This window comes from Colias eurytheme, chromosome 13, assembly GCF_061535395.1.
Source record: "Colias eurytheme isolate Ceu_HAF_F1 chromosome 13, ilColEury1 Martin Lab GWU primary, whole genome shotgun sequence".
Classification (NCBI taxonomy): domain Eukaryota; kingdom Metazoa; phylum Arthropoda; class Insecta; order Lepidoptera; family Pieridae; genus Colias; species Colias eurytheme.
In genome coordinates, this window is record NC_142992.1 from 6,418,708 (window position 1) to 6,442,515 (window position 23,808).

A 23,808-nucleotide genomic window follows, 5' to 3' on the forward strand; every position below is an offset into this window, starting at 1 on the left:
AAGTAATTAATTTATAAATTGCATCAATTGCTTTCCATCTTACAAAAGACACACACCCATAAAAATACATAATAGTTTATGCCATAAAATAGTATACATATTAGGATCAGTTTTATTCTCGTTAAAGATATTGCATAATGCACGGAATTTCACAAAAACAAAGAATTAATAATTATTAATTAACAAAGGCATAAACGCGTGTATTCCAATTCAAACCACAAACTATAAATCACAATTACAAATCCCAATCAACACATATATTATGATAAATGGATAACACCAAGTGACTAGTGTTCTCTGTTCTAATGGTGATATTACGATAAGATATTAGACCTCGAAATTGCATTATTTTGCAAGAAATTAGTACAAGATGACCAAAATAAAGATAATAATAGAATAACCAAATATTCGTTTTTTTGGTGTCGTTTATATAAACTAATTTTGTAAGTGGTCCTTGTTGAGACCAAGTAAAATCTAAACTAAATAAATCACATTGACATTTTCATAGTGCTACTATTGCTAGGAGCACTGTTATGTCGTCCGGCTTTCCACCTGAAATGAAAAATTATAATTATAATCCCATTAGAATTATACACATAATATGCTTTATTTTTCTATAAGCAGAGGTTTAGGTTATAGCATCATTTTATATTACAGTTTTCATAAGAAAATAGTTCAGTAGAATACATAATAGCAAGATTGCGTGCCATCCATGCGTTAAAGTAGCCATAGAGTTACCCACCGCTTGCAACTTCTGCGCGTCATCCCCACCTTACCCCTGCGACTAACTATAAGACAGCCTCCACACATAACCACCAAAGACCCACCTATAGCATCGATCCCGTTCTGGCGGGCGCTCTTAGCGAACGGCGACATGTAACACCCATCGAAGGATAGATTGCGCGCCATCCACGCGATAGAATTAGCGACCGCTTGCAACTTGTGCGCGTCGTTATCAGCCCCGTGCGCGCGCCGCATCTCCGCGACGAGCACCGTCTCGGGCACGTTGTCGAACACGCCGTCCGTGGCCACGAGGATCACGTCCCCGCACTCCACTTTGAATTCCGCCGTCTCCGCCGATTCGGGCCTGGAATTGTTTTGTTTTATTTATTTTAATTATAGTAAAAATCATCATGTAAAAAAAAAGTGAAGTCCCGTGTCCCCTAGTGGTGTAAGGGGCAGATGCATTATGCATACATCTGTTTCACTGATCGATTTTCTTTAGGGACAAGTAGGTGATCAGCCTTCTGTGTCTTGCCAGACCGAGACATTTTTTTCTTCGTCTCCATCAGGAATCGAACCCAGGACCCCACGGTTCTACGCTTACGCGTCAACCACTGTACCGAGGAGGCGGTCTATGTAAACATCATCATGAGTTTCATCTAAATTACAATTCAATTTCAGTTAAAAAAAATTGCAGAATGAGAAGTATAAAAATAAATTATAGCGCCACATGTGTTAATTAATAAGACAAACAGTTACATAAAGACTTTTAAGCTATTACATAAAGGTTTCTGCTACTTAAGTACACTCAAATTGAATCATTTTCTAAAAAAAGTTAATAAATAAATAATACACTTTATTATTAATTATATATTGAGTAGTTCGGTATAACCTCCTTTATTTTATCTTGGATACTCGTTATTAATTCATTATGCTGGCAAATTGCAATTTACATAAACTGAACATGTCTATAAATAACGTAATTTGAGCCCGAGGTTATACGAAACAATTAAATTTCACATTCGTCATAAGTGATAAATAAAACGACATATTGTATTCTCTCGCTCAATGGTGTTTCCAATTCCAAATTAGATTTATTCAAAATACATAGATAGCGGCGGAGAACAAACTTTTCCATTGGGACAAGTCAGTCAAACAAAACCCAAGTGAAATAAATCTGACAAAATATGTGGGTCGAAAGAACTTGAAAAATTGAATTCGCGACATTTAATTTAATTTCACCTTAAAAATACAGTGTCAATAACAAGGGCGGATCCAGCTTTAGTGCCAGGGGGGGGTCACATAGACGTGGTCAATTTTCAAAAGCTATATTTAGGTAATTTAATTGATACGTAGATTTAAAAAAAATGGTCAAGTGCGAGTCGGATTGGCGAACCAAGAGTTCCGTACAAACATTTTTATATGTTTTAATATTAAATTTATGCTTTTTGCGATTTTTCCTTTATCTGTGCTATAAGACGTAAGTTTCTATTAAATAAAGATTAAATATCAAGATTCTGTGTTCACGGGAAGTACCCTGTAGGTTTTAATTCCTGGCAACACTTGCGAATGTTGATATTAAGCATGAAATGTATGTTTTAGCAATTTTTCCTCCATCTGTGCTGACATTGCTTTTAACCAAATTTCAGAACTCTGTATTCACAGGAAGTAGTACAATACCTATAGATTTTGATTCCCTTGCTAATGTCGAAATCCTACGGTCTACGGTCCCTTGATGCTGTGAAAAATTCAAACGTTTTAGCCAACGCAATCAAAAGATGCAGCTGTAGGTAATTGCTGAAATTTTTCGACACTCCCTAAGAAATCAAAACCTACAGGGTAGTTCCCGAGTACACAGAGTCATGAAATTTCGTACAATCAAACGTCTTATAACGCAGACTAGCTTACCGCCCGCGGCTTCGCCCTCTTTCTCTAAAACCTTATAAATTATATACTATTCCTCTTGAATCACTCTATCTTTAAAAAAACTGCATCGAAATTCGTTGCGTAGTTTTAAAGATTTAATCATACATAGGGACATAAGCACAGAGACAACGACTTTGTCTGCAGGGAGCACCCTGTCCCGTAAACACAGTCTTGAAATTGAGTAAAAAGTATCGTGTTATAGCACAGATGTAGTAATAACTGCGAAAACCCTAATTATTTAATTAAATTAAATAAAAATATTTTTTTAAACATGTAATTTTAAACTTACAAACCCTTTACTCATGAACGTCTACATGTATTTAATTGATATTCACATCAGAACTCAGGTCTTTATTAACTTAAATCTGTTATTTAATTCAAATTCTATGTCAACGCAATCTGAAGAAAAAGCAATTAGAGCCGCATATTCGTAATTCGCAACTACTTGCAAGGGAATCATCAATCAAAACCTACAAGCAAGGGCGGATCCAGCTTTAGTGCCAGGGGGGGGTCACATAGACGTGGTCAATTTTCAAAAGCTATATTTAGGTAATTTAATTGATACGTAGATTTAAAAAAAATGGTCAAGTGCGAGTCGGATTGGCGAACCAAGAGTTCCGTACAAACATTTTTATATGTTTTAATATTAAATTTATGCTTTTTGCGATTTTTCCTTTATCTGTGCTATAAGACGTAAGTTTCTATTAAATAAAGATTAAATATCAAGATTCTGTGTTCACGGGAAGTACCCTGTAGGTTTTAATTCCTGGCAACACTTGCGAATGTTGATATTAAGCATGAAATGTATGTTTTAGCAATTTTTCCTCCATCTGTGCTGACATTGCTTTTAACCAAATTTCAGAACTCTGTATTCACAGGAAGTAGTACAATACCTATAGATTTTGATTCCCTTGCTAATGTCGAAATCCTACGGTCTACGGTCCCTTGATGCTGTGAAAAATTCAAACGTTTTAGCCAACGCAATCAAAAGATGCAGCTGTAGGTAATTGCTGAAATTTTTCGACACTCCCTAAGAAATCAAAACCTACAGGGTAGTTCCCGAGTACACAGAGTCATGAAATTTCGTACAATCAAACGTCTTATAACGCAGACTAGCTTACCGCCCGCGGCTTCGCCCTCTTTCTCTAAAACCTTATAAATTATATACTATTCCTCTTGAATCACTCTATCTTTAAAAAAACTGCATCGAAATTCGTTGCGTAGTTTTAAAGATTTAATCATACATAGGGACATAAGCACAGAGACAACGACTTTGTCTGCAGGGAGCACCCTGTCCCGTAAACACAGTCTTGAAATTGAGTAAAAAGTATCGTGTTATAGCACAGATGTAGTAATAACTGCGAAAACCCTAATTATTTAATTAAATTAAATAAAAATATTTTTTTAAACATGTAATTTTAAACTTACAATCCCTTTACTCATGAACGTCTACATGTATTTAATTGATATTCACATCAGAACTCAGGTCTTTATTAACTTAAATCTGTTATTTAATTCAAATTCTATGTCAACGCAATCTGAAGAAAAAGCAATTAGAGCCGCATATTCGTAATTCGCAACTACTTGCAAGGGAATCATCAATCAAAACCTACAAGGTAGGTACTTCCCGTGAACACAGTCTTGAAATTTGGTTAAAAGCAACGACTTAAGCACTTACCAGCACAGATAAAGAAAAAAATCCTAACAAAATTGTAAGATACAACATAATGAAAAAATATGTTTGCTCGGAAGTCGGAGTCCTCGGTGCGCGAGTCCGACGATTGTTTGTTGGCCGATTTTTTGTTGTAATTTGCCTGTATTTTATAGGGTCATTTGAAAAAAAATTTGCTATTTTATGTCTTATCCACGAACTGGGATATTTCGATATTTGAGGTTTTGTGTGAAAAGTGTAACAGCAAAAGTTGTAGAAAAAAAATTAATTACATACAACTTTACCATTACACTTTATTCCGCAGTTATGGGTTTTTTTTAATCGAAAATCCTGTTATTTGTCCTTAAATTACGACCACAGGTCAACTCTAATAAACTTTTTCTATAATTTTTGTTATATTCTCTTCCGTTACCGTTTGTTATTGATTTCATTGTTCTATATTACTTTTATGTCTCAAAATTCAATAAAAACATCATATTGAACAGTATTAATTTGTTAATTTAAAAAAGTTAATATTAAATTAGTGGTCCACTTAGGTCGTGGACCTAGCCCAGGGGGGGGGGTCATGACCCCGTGACCCCCCCCCTGGATCCGCGCTTGGTCAATAATATCTATCAATATTGATATATTGTTTTTTGATATATGTAATTTAAAAATCTTGGAACTTTCAGACGAAACATGGGACACTTGTTTATACTTATTATTGAACTGTAAAAATACGATAAGAGATTAACTTGATAAACATGTATTTTTCACGTCAGTGACTAGAGATAGCTCTTTTCGTAAAAAAACATACATATCATTTTGTTACTTTTGAAAAAGACTGCCTGTTTCAGACTAGGGATCCCACCCGACTACGCTTCCCCATGTGTAAATCAAAATTATTTTGTGCCAATTGTCAAGGAATGGCTATAAAAATCTATAATCACTTTCCCCCAAATATAAGGAGTTGTAATCTTAATAAATTTAAATGGAGGATTACTTCATTTCTGAAACAAAAATGCTTTTATACGGTAAATGAATTTCTGACATGTAAGATGAACGAGGACTTGGCTTAGGCTTAAATATTGTATTGACTTTTGTATCTATATTTATTATAATAATATTATGTAAAAAAAACTAATTTCCGAACCGAATATTCGACCGAAATATTTGTTTGTAAAAATTTATAATAGCTGCTATAATTTAATATATATATAATGTTAATGGGATCTAGTGTTGTGTAATATAAAATTGTTTATTGTAATTTATAATATATTTGCATGCTCAATTAAGAGCCAGAATGTTTAAGAGCCTATGTAATATGTATCTACCTAACATCTTTGTAAATCTACATTCTGCAAATAAAGAAATTTGAATTTGAATTAGACTTATTAGGTGCAATGATGAAATATTCGTTCAAAGCATATAACAATTGTTTTTTCCTCTTTAATATTTTTAATATAGTTACAAATATGAATAATTTATATGTGATGTTCAGGCTTCTAGTAATGTATGTTAGAATTTGGACATAAAAATAGATAGCACGTTGAAAAGGGACGTGGATAACTTTCGTCACGGACAGAAAACTTGCAGCAATTGAATTAAGAAATGAAATGAACGGGTGGGAAGTTAGTAATACCTACTATAATAGCATTTAGAAGACCTTAAGACCTGGTGACCACCACAAATAGTCCGTAAATTAGATTTTACTATAAAGATGATATTCTTTCAAGTCTATTAAGTATTTACTATGTTTGAAACCATAATAATATACAGGAAGCCATAGATATTGCGTTTTGCGGTATCAACATTAGTCAACCTTGATTGTGATTAGCCTATAAAAGTTACTTTCATGTAATTTTTAGTAGTTTAAGGACGCTGTCACAAATCTGCGTTACTCAAATTTAGGTATCTAACGACGTAACTTTGTTCGCGGCAATATCACGCTCTCGTAAACATAGCGCATTCCATTTTATAGACCATCTTCATACTTGATATTATTTTTAATTTTTGATATTATGTATTTTTATTGAAATTGATTCCAGAAGATTACTAGGAACTTTAAAAATTCATTTTGTTACTTTTATTAGTAGGTACGATCCTAATAAGTATGTTAGTATATTCAAACAACTTAAAAAAGTGTGACTATTTTACATCATTATTTCATTGAATAATAATCTATGAATTGTATACAATATCAAAGCTTTTTAAGAAATGTAGAATTATTATCATACATATGATGTTACCGGCACTGTATTAAATCCGGCATTGTATACAATTCTTAGTAAATGTATGTTATTCCGAAAAATAGTCGGAATGAAATAAATTATAGGTATTCGTCACATAACACATTACCTAGGATACTCTTAAATCTGAACTTTTCCTACGTAGCAAACACATTTGCAAGTGTGGGTAGTTTTTGGGGTAGCTATTAACCAATATGAGGTCAAAACTAAAATCCAAGATGGCGCCGACGAAAATTTTACATCTTTTCGTCATGGGTGTCATTTTCAAGGTTTTGGAGTAGCTCTTAACAAATATGAGGTCAAAACTAAAATCCAAGATGGCGCCGACGAAAATTTGACTTTTTTCGTGATGGGTGTCATTTTCATGGTTTTTGGGGTAGCTATTAACGAATATGAGGTTAAAACCAAAACCCAAGATGGCGCCGACGAAAATTTGACTTTTTTCGTGATGGGTGTCATTTTCATGGTTTTTGGGGTAGCTATTAACGAATATGAGGTTAAAACCAAAATCCAAGATGGCGCCGACGAAAATTTGACATCTTGTCGTCATAGGTGTAATTTTCTTAATAATAAAGAAGTAAACTAAAATAAAATAACAGATTTTCGTCGGCGCCATCTTGGATTTTATTTTTGACCTCATATTGGTTAATAGCTACCCCAAAAACCATGAAAATGACACCCATGACGAAAAGATGTAAAATTTTCGTCGGCGCCATCTTGGATTTTATTTTGACCTCATATTGGTTAATAGCTACCCCAAAAACCATGGAAATGACACCCATGACGAAAAGATGTAAAATTTTCGTCGGCGCCATCTTGGATTTTATTTTTGACCTCATATTGCGTAATATCCACCCCAAAAACCATGAAAATGACACCCATCACGGTAAGATGTAAAGTTTTCGTCGGCGCCATCTTGGATTTTAGTTTTGACCTCATATTAGTTAATAGCTACCCCAAAAACCATGAAAATGACACCCATGATGAAAAGATGTAAAATTTTCGTCGGCGCCATCTTGGATTTTGTTTTTGACCTCATATTGGTTAATAGCTGCCTCAAAAACCATGAAAATGACACCCATGACGAAAAGATGGCAAATTTTCGTCGGCGCCATTTTGGATTTAAGTTTTGTCAAATTGCTTTACCCCACCAATCCGTTCAACAACCCATAAAAAAAGAGGATCTCAGTCAACATAATTTTTAAAACATAATTTTAAATTACAAATAACTGGAATATGAAACTTATACAGTTTACTCTTATAAAGTATCAAATATTTCAAATCACGAAAACGACAGTATACGCACAATAATCTTTTTCTAATTCGTTTTTATTTTTGGGACGAGGAGCGATACACCCGTCCTTCCAAGAGCGCTTCTGAACGCGGTCTGACGACCCGCGAGAGCAAAATGTATGAAGAAATCGACAAGTATTTTTAATTTAGCTTATAATTGAAATAAAATTTTGATTTAGATACAAAAAAATTATCTTAATCTATAAAGGACTATATATCCCTCAATAATTTATAGGTAAGAAGATAGATTAGGCTTTTAATTTTCTTAAAAGTGTACCGGTTTAGACCCCATTTTTTTGCATTTTATGCGATCATTGTGCTGGGAAAATCGTATTTCAGTGACAATTTTGTATGACGTCGTACAATTTTTATAAGATGATCGTAGAACTGAATATATTATCTTTAAATTAAGATATTACTTTGTTCTCACGTGTAAGTGCTTTGAGTTAAAATTGTACCGTAAAATAGCGGTTTTTGTTAAAAAACTGTTATAGCACCCTTAAAAATACACAATATTCCCATTTTACAAATTACACTATGCACGTGAGTGTAAACTGGCAGATATCCAATGAGCTAAAAATTCTAATATTAGACTGTTCAGAAACAACAACAGTGGCTTTGGAATGAGCACATGACCATTGGTCCCGAGAGGCTGGACTCGCGACAAGTCTTATGACTTGTGGAAATATAACAAAAATATACATTTTACGATTCAAACGTAATAAAGGATACCTAAAATAAAATTTCCACTTTCGTTTGTTTATGCAAATTATTCACGAGTTTCCAAATCTTTGAAAATAAATATGTATCTTTCATTTAACATGTAATTGTATGGCTTCCACAAGGCTTTCGCTGTTACTTTCTATAATTATTTTAAAAGATATAAACAATTTCATTAGAAAAATATATCTAGGACTCTAGGTACATTGTTAAATTACAATTTGTTGCTTTTAGTGCCGCTAATTTCGAGGGCGCAGTAAAATTCATGTTGCAAACTGTATGACATTCATCAAAAAGCCTTGACTAATGTTTACATATATTATTATCTCTATTAATATATAACCTTTTGCTTTTCTAATATGTCTTGTTTAGATAACGAGTTGTCAATAATATACGGATTCAAACAAAATCAGCGTCATAGATTTTATAGTACATATAGGTATGGCATTATTCATACTTTATACCTATTTTTTTATTAGGTAGTGTCATAAAATCGTGTTACTATGACGAAACAAATTTGGAAATTAATATTTGCCTCCCAATAATAACTTGTACTTGCAAAATACTTGTATATGTATTAAATTCTACTATTATAATAATTTAAAATTGATTTGTTGCTCTCAATTAGTTAAGAAATGGGGTACGATTACAAGTAAATGCAGTAATCTATATATAACAAGAAAAAACATAGTCACCTGTCACTCAGTACATTTCTATCGTGTCCAGGCGGCGGCAGACTGAGTTGGTACGGCGTATTAAAGTAATGTTGTTGTTCGTGCGACCTGTGCACGATCCGGGATCCTCGGACCACCATGTACCCACTGTCGCCGATGTTAGCTGCCCGCATTATACTCTCGTTGCGGTCCAGTATCATCACACAGGCTGTGCTACTACCTGATAAACGAGAATAACTTCAGTGAAATCCTTACTAATATTACAATTACTATGTGTTTGTTTTTCTTTATTTTACGACGCATTTGTAGTATGATTTTCGTGTCTAGATATAGTTAGGCTAGAGAGTAGCATAATTATTTTGTATGCTTCTATTTATGGTGGTGAAACATGGAATTCTCATGGAATAAGAATCAGAGTCCATTGAACATGTGGCCATAGCCACAGTCAGAGAGCTTGTAATTATCATATTTTGAGGATGTTAATGTTGCAATTGAAAATTCAGTTAATGTTATATTATGATCAATTTGTTAATGTGTGATTTCAATATATTTTTAAGCTATAAAAAATTAAAATAGTATATAGCTATTTTAATTTTTATATATTATGTAAAGATCACATAATATTTGCGAAAATAAAAACATGTTTAACTTTAATAACGAAAACAGAACAATGTTAAATGCTCTTTTAAACAATTTGAAATGTTATTAACCGACTTCATTAATAGAAAATAATATTAAAAACAAACATCATGAACCTATTCTCAGAACTCCTCAGACTTGCCAAATGAGGGCTATTCATTTTCCTTTGTACATTTCAAAGAACAAGCCACAAGTTCTTAATAATCATTTAAATTCATATATAATTAAACTTCATTTAGACAACAAAGTCAATCTATTGTGAAGTATATCCATTAGTTCAAATTAATTTAAATGAAACTAAGTTGTTCAGATTTAATGGGTAAAGCTATTATGCATACTAAATAAATTTTATTACTATTTTTATACAGGTCAACCAACTATTAAACTTATATTAGGTACAAAATTACCTAAAATAGGTTTTTTATGCTCCAGTAATTCATAATACGACTTTGCTAGAAGATCACCAGGTTCAGACAGTTTGAAATGGCCCATTCGCACGAGCCTCTCGCATGTCTTCATGAGATATGATGAAAACTCCCCTGGATCAATGCCATAAGCCCTCCATCCACCGACTCCATCAGCAACACCTGAATAAATGATGATAACGTTAATGTTTTAAATATAACACATTTTTATTTGAAGTGACTCCATTTTTTAAAGATCCTTTAAAACAATATCAAAACAATTCAGATTTTTATGAATATGTTCTATATCAATTGACATGTCAAAGTAAGAACTTTCATACATATTATTTTCACATTTTTAAATAATTCACCTTTATTGTGATTAGCCTATTTATTAATTTATTTCACTCTTCAATAATACAATTATTAATTAATTGAATATATAAAGCTTTATTGCAACACATGTATATTACGATTTTTTGAACAGTATGAGAGAAAAAATAGGTATCAGGCTTTAATATTTCCATGTTCCCCTAAGTTACTTAAATCCAATTGTTTCATCCAAAACACCACTTGGTTAGATTCATTCAATTGGATGATAATGTAGCAACTCTGTAATGTCAGCCAAAAAAATTGACTTGAAATAGGTATTCATATATAAATAAAATACATATATAAATAAACGACTGGGATAATTTACATTCAGTTTATATTTCTGAGATTCAAGACTTGGTGTTATAAAACTGATGTAATTCAATGTGTGATAATGCATGATAAATAAAAACTTATCTTAATATTTTGATAATAAATATGAGCAGTAAGTTAGAAAATATCTTTCAAATATGTAAATAAATTGCCAATAGTATATTATGATCTAGATTTATGTCGATAATAAACACACATATTATATTGTAAATTGTAAACAGTATAATATTGATAAGAATGGATAATATTAATAACAGAACGATTTTTATACACTCAATAAGTTATTATATAAATGTGTTTTGAAACCAAGTAATAAAGCTCAAACTTTGATTAAAGTATGAGGCAAAACAATATAATAAAAAAAATGTAATAAGGAGAACAAACGTATAGTTAGTAACAAACCAATAACATCCGCATTGTTGAAGTTTGTAGAGAACCAAGCATCGTCGCCAAATTGCCCCTTATGTGACCTTCCGTTAGCAATGTCTTTTGGAAATCCACAAACCACTGACACTAAGTACGGATGTTTTTTATTAGAGACGTTTAATTCAGTAGCACTTGATAAATTCGAAAGTCCATTTCTTATAGCACGTGATAACACTCTGCCTGTCCAAAATATAGAATGCATCATTCATTCGTAATTAAATCCTTTAATATCAAAGGTAATTCATAAATAAATAATACGTATTAGTGAACCCATATTTATTCGTTCAAACAATCACATATCTCCGTTCGATGTGATAATATATTATAATAATGAGTGCAACTACACAATAAAAATTTGAGCGCAAATCAAAATGACAAACTCGAACCAATGTCCAATGGTCTTTTGACGATAGCTGAAAAACTATAGACAATTTCGTACAGACAAGTCGCTACAGACTAATTGTTATATACTCTACATGTCTCGATTTCAAAATTTTATTTATAATCATATCATATTAAATGAGGTTGAAATAATTGTGACGAATAAAGAAAATGGTATAAAAACCACTTAAAGAGAGAGAACCTACTAGTTGTTGAGTTTGTTGTGGTATTTCGATGATTTAATATCATGTTTCATTACTTGATGACAATTGTCCGATTAACTTTAATCAATTAAGTATATTTTAATCATCAATAAATTTATCTGATAACAGCTTTTGATACTTTACAGTTGTGTATTCTGGATTTTGATGGAAAAACCAATAATGAAGTCCTAGCCTAACATTATTGATCCATAAACAAAAGTTCAACGAAACTGACATTTCAATTTTCATAGATAATGTGGGAAGGCGTTGTAGAAGAAAGCTCAGAGACAGAGTCTGAGTATTTTAACTAGATTTCCGATATTACATTTTGCTGAAACTAAGTCAAAAGTCTAATTTCTTTTCACTTTGTGTTATTCCTACAACAAGTAGAGTGCAATATATTTTATGTAAAAGGGTCACAAAAGGCATAAAACTGGTGTTCGATAAGTCACTTGGCAATATGCCTGCCGTCAGGGGAGATGGTATGCGAGGACTCGCAGTCTTTATATCAGACATAAGAAACTGTAAAAGCAAAGAAGCAGAAATAAAAAGAATAAATAAGGAGCTAGCTAATATAAGAAGCAAATTCAAAGGCGATAAAACCCTAGATGGATACCAGAAGAAGAAGTACGTATGCAAACTTCTGTTTATATTCTTACTTGGTCATGATATTGACTTCGGTCATATGGAAGCAGTAAATTTGCTGTCCTCAAATAAATATTCTGAAAAGCAAATAGGATACTTATTCATTTCTGTCTTGGTCAACACCAATAGTGATCTCATCAAACTTATTATTCAAAGCATAAAGAACGATTTACAGTCTCGAAATCCTATCCATGTTAATCTTGCACTCCAGTGCATTGCAAATATTGGTAGCAAAGAGATGGCTGAGGCTTTTGCTACTGAGATACCTAAATTGCTTGTCTCCGGTGATACTATGGATGTAGTTAAACAGTCGGCTGCTCTTTGCCTTCTTAGACTGTTTCGTAAATCACCAGAAATTATACCAGGTGGTGAGTGGACATCCAGAATCATACATTTATTAAATGATCCACACATGGGCGTTGTAACTGCTGCTACTTCTTTAATAGATGCCCTAGTGAAGAAAAATCCTGATGAGTACAAAGGTTGTGTCACATTGGCTGTGGCAAGACTGAGCAGAATTGTAACTGCTAGTTACACAGATCTCCAAGATTATACATACTATTTTGTTCCTGCGCCTTGGCTGTCAGTGAAACTTCTGCGTCTTCTACAAAATTATACACCTCCATCTGAGGAACCTGGTGTCAGGGGGAGATTATCGGAATGTTTGGAGACCATTTTTAACAAAGCTCAAGAACCTCCCAAGTCTAAGAAAGTTCAACATTCCAATGCTAAAAATGCTGTTCTCTTTGAAGCTATAAGTCTAATAATACATAATGACAGTGAGCCTAATTTATTAGTTCGAGCTTGTAATCAGCTTGGCCAATTTTTAAGTAACCGAGAAACAAATCTGCGTTACTTAGCTCTTGAATCCATGTGCCATCTGGCTACTTCAGAGTTCTCACATGAAGCTGTCAAAAAACATCAAGAAGTTGTTATTCTTTCAATGAAAATGGAGAAAGATGTATCTGTACGACAACAAGCTGTTGACTTACTATATGCAATGTGTGATAAAACCAATGCTGAAGAAATAGTGCAAGAAATGTTAGCTTATCTAGAAACAGCTGACTATTCAATAAGGGAAGAAATGGTCTTGAAAGTTGCTATCTTAGCTGAAAAATATGCAACAGACTTCACTTGGTATGTTGATGTGATACTTAATCTTATAAGAATAGCAGGAGATTATGTTTCAGAGGAAGTATGGTACAGAGTTATTCAGATCGTAATAAATAGGGAGGAGGTTCAAGCATATGCAGCTAAAACAGTTTTTGAAGCTTTACAAGCCCCTACCTGTCATGAGAATATGGTTAAAGTGGGAGGGTATATTTTGGGTGAATTTGGAAATTTAATTGCTGGTGATACTAGATCATCACCTCAGGTTCAATTTGAACTCCTTCATTCTAAGTATCATTTATGTTCAGCCGCAACAAGAGCATTACTTCTCTCCACTTATATAAAACTTGTTAACCTTTTCCCAGAGATAAAATCTCGAGTTCAGGAAGTATTTAGAGCAGATTCTAATCTACGCTCAGCAGACGTGGAGCTGCAACAGAGAGCTTCTGAATACTTGCAGCTGAGTATTGTTGCTAGTTCTGATGTATTAGCAACAGTACTGGAGGAAATGCCAGCATTCCCAGAAAGAGAATCTTCAATTCTGGCTGTTTTGAAAAAGAAAAAACCAGGACGTATTCCAGATGATGTCAGAGAATCAAAGAGCCCTCAACCAACTGCTACTCCGGCACCTGTTATTAACAATTCTGCTAATTCAGTAAGCTCCAGTGCAGATCTTTTAGGCTTGGCCACCCCTCCTGGGACTACAACAACCACTACAGGAAATGGTTTACTGGATGTTCTTGGAGATTTATACACAGCTCCTAAAATGAGCCCTACAACAGTCCAACAAAATAACATCAAGAAGTTTCTGTTTAAAAATAATGGAGTTCTTTTTGAAAATGACCTCATACAAATTGGGGTCAAGAGTGAATTTAGACAGAATCTTGGAAGAATTGGCTTGTTTTATGGAAATAAGACACAATTTGCTATTCAGAATGTGCACCCAGAATTAATTTGGACAGATTTGCATAAACTTAATGTGCAAATGAAACCCATGGAACCAATTTTGGAAGCAGGTGCTCAAATCCAGCAAATGCTGACTGCTGAATGCATTGAAGATTTTGCAGATGCACCAAGCATGTCTGTGTCTTTTGTTTACAATAATGTTCCTCAAAAAATAACCATGAAACTCCCTCTTACATTGAACAAATTTTTTGAGCCAACTGAAATGAATGGTGAATCATTTTTTGCAAGGTGGAAAAATTTGGGTGGAGAACAACAGAGAGCACAAAAAATTTTTAAGGCACAAGGTTCTATTGATATAGCTGCAACCCGTACAAAATTATCTGGTTTTGGTATGCAGCTTTTAGATGGTATTGATCCTAATCCTGATAACTTTGTTTGTGCTGGAATTGTCCATACCAGGCTTCAACAAGTAGGCTGTCTTATGAGATTAGAACCGAATAAACAAGCTCAAATGTTTAGACTTACTGTAAGATCAAGTAAAGAAACAGTTTCTCAAGAAATTTGTAATCTCTTGGCAGATCAGTTCTAAAAAAAACAGGCAGGTATAATTATAAATCTATTCTATGTAATCAAATCCAAATGCCATTAGAGATTACATTATAAATATCTGTCTCAATACTGAAAGTATTTTATAAAAATAACATAGAATGGTTCAATAATTGGCCATTATTTTCATAGATAATGCATGCTCGGTTAAATTTCAGTAAATATTAAGTTTAAACAAATTTATGTAAATTTTAGTTATCATTTTTTTTAAAGATTCATCATAAAGTACATAAAAAGACAAAATAATATATTGAAGTTTATTTTTATGTAGATATTTTGTAAATTTATGTAAGTCATTAAAATGATCTTAATATTATTTAATAACTTATAAATTTGTTATTTATATCAATTTTGGTTACTGATTAACAGATGTGGATGTATTAATGTTTACTTATAACATTTTAAGTAAAAAATTAAGCTACATACCACATAGATAAGCTTGTTTTGAGAATGAAAAGTATTCATAAGAGTGTATTATGTTTATAAAAATTGAATGTTAATCATATCTATAAGTGTAACTTTTGGTGTATATTTCATGTTAAATTATATATTCAAACAACCGGAACTTTGCTGTTTATTCTGTAGCTATAATATTAAGCAATGTAATAGATTTATTGTTATGTAGGTGCGAACAACCAAAGTTAATGGCAATGAGATGACACTATACTCCTTTGACCATTTTTGTAATAGTAATGTATCTTGTACAATTTATATAAAATTAAAAATGTTATTTAATTGTGGTTTATCATGTCAAAAACTAGCATATACTAGTAAACATTGTACTTTGTAATGACAAACTATTTAAGAAAATAAGCTCTTATTAGGATTTTGAAGTGTTACAATTTATTGCTTTCATATCATGTATCATGGCAATAACATTATGGTTATATTATTGATTAAAGTACTTTTATGTAAGAGCACAGGTAGTAAATTCTTGTATTGGATAAATGTATAGTGTATCCGCCTAATAAACTATATACTTACAAATCAATAACACAGCAATGCACATATTGTCTTTGTCCAAATTATGTTCATGTATAAAGAATATCCATACCTATGAGATTTGATTACTGTTGATACTCATAAGCTTCCGTTGTTCCATATTCAAACAAAAACTCTACCATATTATGTATATTCTTATTTGCTGTATGATGTTATTTCATTTGAAAAATAACTAACTTTTATACCATATATTATCTTGTATATGAGGTATCAAAATCGCTCAAAACAAATTCACTTACAATGTTTGTACATATTAAGAAAATAATGCTGGTTCATGATTCCTTAACTATTATTATTGTTTACTTTTAAATCTGACGTTATTGAATTCAATGGCTTCTACTGTTAACTGATTGATTGCGGCTGTATCTTATATGTTGGTGGTGAAGAGGTTTTCACAATACTGTTAAATATGATTTCATGAGAATATGAATCATTGTTGTTATGCATTCCTTAACACATGCTTACTGCAGATATTCCTTGATTATGTATATATTTATGATATTGTAAATGTAAAATAATTTTAAGACCATGTAATATCAAAGATTTGATATGAGTGGATATAAAATTTGTTAAACATATAAGTTCTGAGTTTATGGAATCTCATGTAGGGGTTTTTATTAAATCAAGTACCATATTATTACAACAATATAGATTAGGACATTTGGTAGTTTTATTGCATATTGAATGTTGTTATTCTACACTAGAGTAGGTATGCTGAACTTTGAGTTGCATGATAGATTTGGTAAGGTATTAGAAAAATGTTTAAAACTGAATTTAATCCTATATTTAATATATATGTATATTACGAAATGGTTAATATAATATTATAAAAGCTTTCAGGTACATAACTAGATGTATTGTGTGATTTATGTGTACAATTTGCATGAGATTTTGAGATAGTCTCAAATACGGATTTATAGTTGTTTCCCTTGTGCTTCAAATCATATAATAACTATTGTCTTAATAAAATATTTAATCAAATACATATTTAAGAACTCTTTTATTTATAAGACTTCTATAATATATTATGAGATACATGGATTCAGAAAAACAATTCTTATTGGTACATTTTTTCACAGGATTGAATGTGTATGAATATATTAAAATCACTTTCATAATATCAACCCTAATACAGTCACAAACTACAAAAGTACCTAATTTTAAAATAATTGATGTTCGATGTACTATAAAAACAATTTCCATCGAACTTGTAAGATATTGTTAATCAAACCACTCCTCCACATTCGGTGAATTTTCCAGAACATCATTGGATTCACTGAAAAAAATAAAATATACTTTCAGAATATTTATTCAAATAAATAGTTTATAACTAATATACCTAATACTCATTACCTGTCTAGAGATGGATCATTGCTAAACATCTCTGTGGGCACAGTTGGTGGTGCACGTTCAGGTAATAACTTTAAATATGTTTGTCTAGATTGTAGATGACGTTCTACTTCCTCAGGAGTCATGTGGCCATCACTCGCTGTTAGTCCAAATCCAAGGGCTGGTGATGCTTTGGCCATTGAGTTTGTACTACCTTGCTGCAACAATTCAATTCAATGTGAAAAGCCTTTGAAAAACATAATAAATAATGAAATGAAATTATTTAAAACAAAGTGTACAAAAAATTTATATTCAGACTTGGTTCTGTAGGTGTTACTGCAGGTGTGAACAGTCTTTAGGCTATAGATAACTTTTATAAAAATCCTTTGTTATGACTGTTTATAAAATATTTTCTTGGTCACATTTAAAATGATCATATTTTTAGGATAAAATAATTCTGAATGTCCTAGGATAGTGTCACAATAAAAATAAAATGTGTGTTCTAATTTGTGAGTGTATATTTTTTTTCTTTTGAATTTATGATTGGCTCTAGGTTGAATCGGTAGAATCAGATGTCTTAACACAAAAACAAAATTTAAAATTAAAAGGGTTTAAAATATTATTTTGTTATAAAATGTCAAAAATAATAAAAATTTTAATAAAGAGGGTTACATAGTTTTGACTCATTTAATGCAATATTTACAAAGCAATTCATTTTGCTTCAATAATACAAACTTTTTATGTCTATATTACATACTAGGTATTCTTTGAATACACAAATACATAATTATTACTAAGTCTAAATATAAATCTAATCAGACATAAACCTCAAAGACTAGTAGTAAGTAACTTCTCATTATTTTACCACCTATAATCAGTTTTTAAAACATTTCTTAGGCATATCATTTTTGTCTTACAGGATGATTAGCATTTGTAGGTTTTTTAGGAACAACTGCTCTTTTCCTTTTGATATTACTATTGAGACCTTTGTTCATTGAAGATGGTGTTGATAAAGCTGGTTGACTAGCATTGGCTTCCATTTTCTTTCTGTAAGTATAATGTTTATTTAAAATTTTAGTTAGTATGTAAGGTAATATAATATTATATGAATTAAGTAATAGCCTATTCATACCTTTTCACAGTATCTATATTGGTACAACTTGTATCATCAGATGACTCTGTATCTTCACTTTCAGATGTAGAACTATCTGGCTTTTCATACTGCAGTAATCTATCTAATAAAAAAGTTCGATCTCTTGATACTTTTAATAACCTTTTTTGGCTGGACCTTAAAGCATCTTGAAAGCATTCATTTTCCTGAAACATTAAGTAGAAGATTTAAAATAAGTGTTAATAAGTATGGTATGAAATTCTACGATATTGTAATTTGGAAACTCACATAAATCAAATATTTCAATTTCTTTTTTAAAGCCAAGTATTGAGCTCTATAATTCGGTTCAGGCTCTGGATCACTACTGCTTTCACTAGAATAATCTTTATTTGAATCTGCTTGAGAGGTGTCAGCGACAGCACTACTACTATTTACACTTGCTTCTTCATTAGCTTGCATATTAGCCATAGAGCGGCAGTACCACCCATCGAGCATCTTCTATAAATTAATATTAATAATATGTACATAAAATATATAAACTTTATAATGGTGAAATTATAGGTAAATATTTGAACTCTTTTTTTTTATAACCTTGGGATAATTTTCGGACGCCAGCTTTAAGATTATGAGAAATCTTGGTAATATGCGTAAAATGTGAAGATTTTTAGTACAAAACTTTGTGTACCTATCACTATAAGTGGAATAAGAAGGGGAATGTAATTTTATGTTTACGTTATTAGCACTGAATGAAATTAAGGTAAATAAAGCATTAAGGGGCTTGAAATTACTTATTAAAATTTATACGATGATTCGAATAAAGGTACTTATTTTATGTTTGTTTAAAGATAGCTAAATAATAGAATTTATTTTTAGCTTCTATTTCTAAATCTTGGATGTCGATTTTCTAAAGCTGACGCCTGTCGCCTGACATTTGTTAATGTTATTTGACATGGACATAAATTATATTATGTCATTGACAGCGAGATTTAGGTTCTGACATTTGTGGCAATTTTGACTGAATAAAAGGCCGCGTTCCCATCTGCAAGAAAACTTCCGCAAGAAATGTCCGACAGTCTGTCTGACAGAAACTTGCAGGTAGAAACGCGGAATTAGACTTGCAAGCTGCTGCCTTACATTTTTTTTTTTAACACAATTTGAATTAACTTTGATTATTTCGAAAAAACTACAATGAAACGAAACCCTTAAATTTTTTTCCAACAATTAATAATTACTAACTATAAATCGATTGCACGCATCAATTCACGCGCATTACTTTTATGAGTGCTCGATTGTGCGAAGCGTTGCTGTAGTTGGAACATAATAAGCATTATGCCGCATAATGCGCTCTAGTGCTGTAATTGGAAAACACGGTATATCTGCAATTAAACGAAATATTAGAAAACAGTCATGAACTTGAGTTTATAAAAATGAAATTCAGTGCATAATATTATTTAGTAATTTTCGAACAGATGATAATATTCGATTTTGAAATTAATCTTAAAATGTCATCACAGAAAATTTACGAAAGTCTGTAGTTTAATCCTATTAAATATAAATGTTGATAGAATCTTTGAATAAAAGCTGAGATTAAAGTCATTTTGACTTGGGCGGTTTATTCTTCTGGTTCGTAATATATGATTTAGGAAATTGAACTCTATCTGTACCGCATGTGCTCTTTCAGCTGAGCGTGGAACCGTGCTGGTCGCGGTCAGTCGGTGCCGGATTAATTCCTCGTGTTGTTATGGCTCTTGGTAGTGAAGTGAATGACGATAATTCTTCAAAACATACATCTCATAAAGTGAAAAAATGTCCAGTTAATAATAATGTGAACATTAAAAGTGGTAGCGAGAATGTTAACAAAGGTAAAATTTTCACTCTTTCCTTGTTATGTAACATTATGATTTATAGAAACTTATCCCTTTAATAAATTCTAAAATTATACTCTGGAACCATTTATGGACCTTTTATCATGTGATAATATAATAAAGCATGTGATCGTTTTGATAGGCATACCTTTGACTATATAATATACTAAATCTAATTAGATCAATGGTGAGACACTTTCATTCCTAATTTTTCATGTTAAATAAGTGAATCTCTCTTTACAAATCAATTTATACATACAAAATGTTTTAGAAATAAAATTGAAATATTACACAATATTATTGTATTGTTGCACTAAATCTTGGTGTCTATTCTTTGGAGTGGTTAATTGACAAAAAATATTTACTAAAAAAATGATTTCATGCATACAGAAATATAATTTATAAAAATTAGGCTACCTAGAAGGTGTCATTTAGCCATGTGATTGTAGGATTGTACCTACATAGATCATAGATGTAGGTATGAGATATTAAATAAGATATATCTATAGGTACTAAATATGTAGTTTAATTTAATAAAATAATAATAACTTTATCTTGTACCACATATATAAATAAATCTATAACATTCTCTTTCAATTTAAAGTAGGTAGGTAGTTAGGATTAGTATAATTTAAGAAAGAGCATATTATTTTATAAAATTACTAGATTCTTCGCCCGCGTTTTCAAAGGAAAACCTGCATAGTACCCGTTCCCATGGGATTTCCGGGATAAAACCTATCCTATGTGTTAATCCAAGTTACCCTCTTTAATATGTGTGCTAAATTTCATTGTAATCGGTTCAGTAGTTTTTACGTGAATGAGTAACAAACATCCATACATCCATACTTACAAACTTTCGCCTTTATAATAGTATTAAGATAAGATATATTAATATTATATTAGTTAAGGCATTTTGATTTTTATTTCATAAAAAAAGCTAAGTATGCTAGGTATATACCACATATAAACAAAAAAGAATTACTGAAATAGATACTTACTGTAAAGAATATAATTTAAGATACTCTAAAGTTAAATAGTTCAGAACTTAAATGCTATGACCTCAATGGTGCTCTCGACGTGTGGGTTATCTCAATAATTGTATACTATATGAACAACCAGTATTTGGGGCATCCATAGAACATAAATTAGATATTTATAGACTGAACATGTTCTCTTGTATTCTTATTGAATTCTTATATCTTCAGCTGATGAATGACTTAGGATGAAGGATACATATTATGTAGATGTAGTTTTGGTTAGGCCATAAGCTTATTGTTTTGTTGCCAAAACTAAAGTAGATTGAATAGATGATGTGAAGTTATATGAAGAGCAGTTGTAATTGTACTTTCTAGCACTAACCTAAATACCTAAATGCATGTTGTATAGGTTCCTCTCATAACACACCAGGGAGGTGTAATGGTACTACTGAGATGGAAGCTAATGTATGATTTAAAAAAACTATGTAAAATAATTGTATATTTTAACTTCTGTACTATAGAAGTTGGCTCATCTCAAAATAAACTTATGATTTTATATTTTACCATGAAACAATTTGTACCCATTTAAAAAATAATTAAACAAAAAATTTGCCAGTTTTTTTGATAACAATCACCTGGGTTTAGTTAAGTAAATAAACATTTTTAAAATTTATATAACATATTCTCAGTTAATATAAAATTATAATATTCAGTTATTATTACTTACTTATATTTTTACTTAAATTATCTTTTTATTATTTACAAATTTAGCGGAAACTTAGATATATATTTATACTGTTAATATTAATAATTTTTATGAATATAAAAGAATATATCAAATCTGATGCATACAACTTTTGCTTTTAATAAGATTATTATCATGGTTTGCAAAAAAATTTTGCTGTTAAATATCCTAAAGCCTTCATCAATAAACAGACTATCCACCACAAAAATACTTTTCTGATTGAAAAGGTATACAGTTAAAATTTTGATAGAAGAATAAGTTATGTTTATGTTATTCCTAGCCATTATCTTCTTTTTTTTATATATAAAAATGAATCGCAAAATGTGTTGGTAAGCGCATAACTCGAGAACGGCTGAACCGATTTCGATAATTCTTTTTTTATTGTATTCCTTGAAGTACGAGGATGGTTTTTATGTAGAAAAAACGTAAACATGTACCATTATGAAACTGAAAGTGAAATGATTTATTATCACTATCACTACATAGTATAAAACAAAGTCGCTTTCTCTGTCCCTATGTCCCTTTGTATGCTTAAATCTTTTGATGCGGTTTTTTAATAGTTAGAGTGATTCAAGAGGGAGGTTTTAGTATATAATTTATTAGGTTTTAGACAAAGCGGGCGAAGCCGCGGGCGGTAAGCTAGTACCTAATACATATATATAATTACATGTCCCAACTCCCCATTTAAATCTACTATTTGATCAAGTGACTAGCATGTTCATTGAAGCGTAAATAACCTTATAATCTGACTAGCTTCCGCCCACGACTTTATTTATTTATTTATTTATTTTATTTAATTATTTATTGCACACACAAAAGAAATAGAGACACACAAAGTACAGCTATATAATAGGAAATAATGTGTACAAACGGTGGCCTTATCGCTAAGTAGCGATCTCTTCCAGGCCACCGTATGTAATAAGTAAGGAGAGACGTTAAAAGGAGGTGGGTGAGCAAAAAATAAGGCTTTAGGAAAAAAGAAAAATATAATTATAAATATTCAATATATATTATAAATATATGTATAATATCATATACAACAACTATATAGTACCTAGTAAATAGCAAGAGAAAACATAATTATAAATATTTAATAAGTATATCATAAAGAACAAATATAATATAGTAGTAGGTATATAACAAAGAAGAAAATAAGGTAACAGTAAGGAAATAGAGGAAGAAGCTAAGCAAGAGAAAGATAGTGTGACTTAAGAAGGTGTTTAAAACTCCTTAGGGATTGCGCTTGACGTACTTCTAGTGGAAGTTCGTTCCAGAGTTTGGCAGCACGAACAGCAAAGGAATGACCATAAAATTTGGTGTTCGTGACAGGGACACGCAAAAGTAAAGTTTTGGAAGGGCGAGGGAAAGGAGAGGTAAAGTAATCAAATTTATCTTTGAGATAGTGAGGAGCTTTAGAATCAAACAGGACGGAGAAGAGAAGATGAAGGATGTGGGAGTTACGACGGAAGCGGATGGGAAGCCAGTTGAGTTTTTTGCGATAGTCTGACACGTGGTCAA

General features: G+C 31.5%; 4 protein-coding genes across 5 annotated transcripts in view; 2 read left to right on the plus strand and 2 right to left on the minus strand.

Annotated features, from left to right (window-relative positions):
* Nucleotides 1–166: 166 nt before the first annotated feature.
* LOC149903419 (protein phosphatase PTC7 homolog) lies at nt 167–11,795 on the minus strand. Its single transcript, XM_090108532.1, has 5 exons — nt 11,387–11,795; nt 10,283–10,462; nt 9,258–9,456; nt 828–1,087; nt 167–552 (listed from the first exon to the last, which is right to left on the minus strand). Exons 1-5 carry the CDS (start codon nt 11,613–11,615, stop codon nt 503–505), a joined length of 918 nt encoding a protein of 305 aa, XP_089964658.1. The 5' UTR covers nt 11,616–11,795; the 3' UTR covers nt 167–502.
* Nucleotides 11,796–12,236: 441 nt separating this feature from the next.
* AP-2alpha (adaptor protein complex 2, subunit alpha) lies at nt 12,237–17,147 on the plus strand. Its single transcript, XM_090108530.1, has one exon. It carries the CDS (start codon nt 12,455–12,457, stop codon nt 15,242–15,244), a length of 2,790 nt encoding a protein of 929 aa, XP_089964656.1. The 5' UTR covers nt 12,237–12,454; the 3' UTR covers nt 15,245–17,147.
* Nucleotides 17,148–17,246: 99 nt separating this feature from the next.
* Nucleotides 17,247–19,624, minus strand: LOC149903421 (uncharacterized). Of its 2 annotated transcripts, none has more exons than XM_090108534.1 (6): nt 19,492–19,624; nt 18,992–19,201; nt 18,725–18,909; nt 18,510–18,639; nt 17,617–17,810; nt 17,247–17,539 (listed from the first exon to the last, which is right to left on the minus strand). In XM_090108534.1, exons 2-6 carry the CDS (start codon nt 19,196–19,198, stop codon nt 17,485–17,487), a joined length of 771 nt encoding a protein of 256 aa, XP_089964660.1. In that variant the 5' UTR covers nt 19,199–19,201; nt 19,492–19,624; the 3' UTR covers nt 17,247–17,484. The 2 variants fall into 2 exon arrangements, with proteins under 2 accessions (XP_089964660.1, XP_089964659.1); XM_090108533.1 differs by having other exon boundaries at nt 19,295–19,624.
* A 755-nt stretch (nt 19,625–20,379) lies between these two features.
* The window catches only part of clu (clustered mitochondria protein homolog), a 34,550-nt gene continuing 31,121 nt past the window's right edge, over nt 20,380–23,808 (plus strand). Inside the window, exon 1 of the mRNA XM_090109105.1 lies at nt 20,380–20,565. Coding sequence (XP_089965231.1) covers nt 20,445–20,565 — 121 coding nt within the window. The 5' untranslated portion in view covers nt 20,380–20,444. The remainder of the gene's footprint in view (nt 20,566–23,808) is intronic.

Excerpts from the sequence above, each read along its gene's own strand:
- LOC149903419 (XM_090108532.1), bottom strand. The coding sequence starts at position 11,615 with ATGATGCATTCTATATTTTGGACAGGCAGAGTGTTATCACGTGCTATA. Across the intron at positions 1,088-9,257 it reads AGAAATGTACTGAGTGACAG|GCCCGAATCGGCGGAGACGG; the intron begins GTGACTATGTTT and ends AAACAATTCCAG. Across the intron at positions 553-827 it reads GAACGGGATCGATGCTATAG|GTGGAAAGCCGGACGACATA; the intron begins GTGGGTCTTTGG and ends TTTTCATTTCAG.
- AP-2alpha (XM_090108530.1), top strand. The coding sequence starts at position 12,455 with ATGCCTGCCGTCAGGGGAGATGGTATGCGAGGACTCGCAGTCTTTATA.
- LOC149903421 (XM_090108534.1), bottom strand. The coding sequence starts at position 19,198 with ATGCTCGATGGGTGGTACTGCCGCTCTATGGCTAATATGCAAGCTAAT. Across the intron at positions 18,640-18,724 it reads AATATAGATACTGTGAAAAG|AAAGAAAATGGAAGCCAATG; the intron begins GTATGAATAGGC and ends TTATACTTACAG. Across the intron at positions 17,811-18,509 it reads CTACAAATGCTAATCATCCT|CAAGGTAGTACAAACTCAAT; the intron begins GTAAGACAAAAA and ends GAATTGTTGCAG.